The sequence below is a fragment of the Electrona antarctica genome (assembly GCF_951216825.1).
Source record: "Electrona antarctica genome assembly, chromosome: 23".
NCBI lineage: Eukaryota > Metazoa > Chordata > Actinopteri > Myctophiformes > Myctophidae > Electrona > Electrona antarctica.
The window spans coordinates 30,203,356-30,207,589 of record NC_136804.1 but is presented as its reverse complement, the minus strand read 5'-3'; the positions used below and the strand labels follow the sequence as shown (position 1 = coordinate 30,207,589).

The 4,234-nt window shown below is 40.9% G+C and overlaps 1 protein-coding gene across 1 annotated transcript in view; it reads right to left on the bottom strand.

Moving 5' to 3' along the window:
* LOC306916747 (uncharacterized protein) overlaps positions 1-3,712 on the bottom strand; it is a 43,993-nt gene extending 40,281 nt beyond the window's left edge. Inside the window, exons 1-4 of the mRNA XM_079494763.1 lie at positions 3,627-3,712; positions 1,766-1,879; positions 1,245-1,358; positions 499-606 (exon numbers count right to left, since the gene is read on the bottom strand). Of these exons, the coding sequence (XP_079350889.1) occupies positions 499-606; positions 1,245-1,358; positions 1,766-1,860 (317 nt within the window). The 5' untranslated portion in view covers positions 1,861-1,879; positions 3,627-3,712. The remainder of the gene's footprint in view (positions 1-498; positions 607-1,244; positions 1,359-1,765; positions 1,880-3,626) is intronic.
* Between the last annotated feature and the right edge of the window lie 522 nt (positions 3,713-4,234).

The window sequence follows — 4,234 nt, the reverse complement described above, 5'->3', positions numbered from 1 at the left end:
TGTGTGTGTGTGTGTGTGTGTGTGTGTGTGTGTGTGTGTGTGTGTGTGTGTGTGTGTGTGTGTGTGTGTGTGTGTGTGTGTGTGTGTGTGTGTGTGTGTGCGTGCGCGCGCGTGTGTGTGTGTGTGCGCGTGCGTGCGTGCGTGTGCGCGCGCGGTTGTAATGCACGTAACTCGAGAACCGTTTACACTTGTTTACAAGAGGGTCCACCATTTTCAATTCATCATAACATTTAGATGTACTAATATACACTTCTACAGTATATAGCCAAAAAGAGGAAATCATCATAGAGGAGGTAAAAAGGGAAACACATATACAGTATGCAGTGAGAGGAAAATGGGGTGGGTGGACCCTGCAGTAGGTCACCATTCTTCACCACAAATGATTCAAAACGTGCCCAGCTGACTGTCCAGGTGCCCACTCGTCCATAGTGTAATAGTGTGTATATTGCATAGCGTTATAGTGTTTTATAAATTTCTAGGAGGATTGGCTTCACATACTTGGAGTCAGGAGGTGCAGGTTCATTACTGAAGTGTGGAGGATCATTTTTAGACCGGTCACTCTTCATAGACAGAAGGCTGGGTGTTGGAGACTCTGCTCTGTGTCTCCTTGACATTGCAACAACAAGAACAAGAAAGTACAATAACATTAACATTGATGGATAGATATTATATACATTGTTGCATACTTAGGCAGATATTACATAAGTTTGTTAGTTGTTACATAAATAGATAGATATTCAATAGTTTGTTTATATTCCATAGTTTGTTGCATAAATAGGTAGATATACCATAGTTTTGTTCATAGATAGAGAATGGATAGTTTGTTGCAACACATTTGATCCGGAGGACGTATATATATATACTCGTCTTAATTAAGGGATTTCCGATCTCCCGATCCGATCAGGACATCCCTAATTTTAATGAATGGACAATTTTTTGTGTTTGTGTAAACACAACCATTGATGACGAAGGTGAGGACGCAAATTGTGATTTGATGGAAAGAGATGGAGAGATGATGTAGGTGGATACAAGCGCCCTTCACTTCACACAGGTGTGATTTTTATCCTCACATTCCGTGCTCAGCCAATCAAATCATCGCTATGGGGTACACACAAAGACACAAAGCTGGACACAGGCCCTCAAAAACTAACCCTAAAAAGTAATAAAACATTATGATAACCATTACATACAGTAGATGTGTATAGATAATGAGAGACATATATCTGACAGACAGATTGACATACGTTGTGTGGGAAGGTCCAGGTTCATTACTGAAGTGCGGAGGATCATTTTTAGACATGTCACTCTTCATAGACAGAAGGCTGGGTGTTGGAGACTCTGCTCTGTGGTGAACACTTCTGGAATCAAACAGACAGAAATAGCAATACATAAACAACAGAGACAGTAACAAATTGTGCATAACAGTAGCTTGTATTCCATATAGTGCAACGGTGCAATCAAATCCCTCAAAACCAAGCTAGCTACAGTCAGCTCATATATAGAGTAATCATCAGGGTTATATTATATTAGGAAATTGTCAATCCTTCATCTTTGGAAGATTATTTTTTCATAATTCCACTATTTCACACATTGTTTGCTACTAGTCCTACAATATTTCAGCCCCGGGGAGGCAAACCTGCCTGGCGGGTGATCTGCGCTCTGAGGAGTGCACTTTTCTAGTTTGACTATACTGTAGGTCTTGTTTTATAATAATTTACACAAGGCATCGCCTTGTTGTTTATATTCTATAGGAGGATTCACATACTTTGTGTCTGGAGGTCCAGGTTCATTACTGAAGTCAGGAGGCTTTCCCATAGACGTGTCACTCTCCTCCTCCTCTCTCTCCACACGCTCACTCATCTTTAGCTCTTTATTACACCTGTAAATGAAATAGATCCTCTTTAAGTCTTCCTTTAAACCTGTCAGGGTTATACAGCCAATGCAATAGATCAGAAAACATTATTATGATGGATTCATGTGCAACACGCGGACATGCGCACGCACGCACGCATTCATTATCATTACAATGCATCAAATTAATTACATTTTTTAAATCGAGTTCCAGCACAAATATATAAATATGAAATGAGTCAATAATATCACCATCATATCCTGAAGCTTCACTAGATGTAATACCTGTACCAACCAGTAGGTGTCCTACCAGACCACACTGGGAGACCAAACAAGAGAACTATACTTAAATGGATATTTCACTTTATTTGTATGTATGCATGCATTCATTCATTCATTGTCATTTCATCCTCTCAGGCGTCTGTGAACACCTTGGACAGTTTTTAACACATTATGGACCCTTACAGGTATGTAACTCAGAGTGTACAAATTGACCCTTACAGGTCTGTAACTGGCCAATTTCATATATTTTTGGCAGTCCTTCACAAGAAAATGTTTGAGAACGACTGACATAGAAACATGGGTTTTTCAGAAAACTTTGAGAAGGCAAAAAAAGATTTAGAAGGCATTTGTAGAATCGAAGCACCTGCTCGTCCGTCACTCAGGCAGGTGAACTGTACGCCCACAATCTTGTTCTCCACCTTGACAATCCCTTGAGGGCATGTTTCTGTTTAACAGGTAACAGGTAATAACAGATTCTATGAACTCCCTGTGGAACAGAATCATCAGTGACTTATCTACCCCCTGCATCTACCTGATATTTAGCTAGCTTCCTTAAACAGAAGCTGACCTTTGTTACACACCATTTCAGTATTAGAGTCCAATTTCAGACGATTATGGACTCAAGATATTTATAAGTGGTTAGTGGTTGAAGTAAATGTACTACAAAGAGACAACTGCTTTTCCTCTCTCTATAAAGCTCATAAACAGACGTAAAGACTTGACTTAAATACTCAGGCAAAAATACGGAGAATGAAGTCAACAGAGGCAGGCAGATGAAAGTTGTTTCGGAGTCCGCAGATTTATTTTCAGAGTTCAAAATACAGCATCACAGCCATGGGGCCAGCAAGCCCCATGGATCCTACATCCATCAGCCTCACGGCTTCCGGAGACTACTGACTAACTGTTAAACATTTCAGTAGGCTTTATGCAGCAACAAAGACAACGGATGCAAAGGTGGTCTCAAGTTTCCCATCCCCCTAAAGTGGTCAACATGTCTGAGTGCTGCTAGGAGGCACAGTATTGTCCTAACATGTACGGCAAACAACCCCCACCATTTGTTTGTGGTCATCAAGTTAATGGCCACTGGCTATTCTGACATTCCTAGCCTGCTGTGTCATGTTTTCCCAGCTGAGGGACAAAGATCCAGGTTTACACTGTTTTACACTAGTTTAAAACAACTAGTTATTTATGCTATATTAATGTAAATTGTGGTTCCATATACCACATGGTTACCAAATCCAAATCCACTGACTGGCCATTTATGCCCCTACTTATGTTCTAACTCACATTATTTTATAATGGCGTATGCATGTGTGTGAATGAGTGAATGTAATGCACAATCTATGTAAAGGCGTATGAATGTGTGTGAATGAGTGACTGTAATGCACAATCTATGTAAAGTGCCATGGATAACTAAACTACTGTATATAAATCCACCATTTAGTATGATTAGCCTATACATGAATTAACCATACCTGATTAATAACACTTACCCTACATGAATCTTTGTGCTTTATCCCCCATGGTGAAACATCAGCCGGTCCAGAATGTTCAGAAACAGTTCACAGAGTAATTGTTGTCCACTGTGTGTCAAACAGTAGCATACTGGGTGTGTCTAGAGAGAGATGGAGAGAGAGAGAGAGAGAGATCATATGACGCATGTCTGTACCCAAGAGAGAAGGAGGAGAGCGTTTCCGGGAATCTGGCCGTCGCGCAAGTCTTCCGCGGACGTGGAGCTTCTTTTCCATCCACCAGCTGTCTAAAAACTCGGTTTCAGCCAAACAAGTTTAACCCCACCCCCCGCCCGCACGCATGCATGCACACACGCACACACACGGGTTGCAACCTGAGAATGTAGTTCATTCAGAACCACAAACACTAAATGATGTCAATAACTTTCTGCTTGTCAGCTCTGCTCAGCGCTTTGATCCATAGATCACTTTTATAAATTCATATAGATGTTATATAGGACTAATCTATCAGAATGATACTAGTACTTCATTCTCAAATGGAGTTGTGTCAGAGTGGCAGATAGGTGGAATTATGAATTAACCTTTGGCCTTCCTTTCACCTCCATCTGACCAGGGGGAAGCAGTATAGA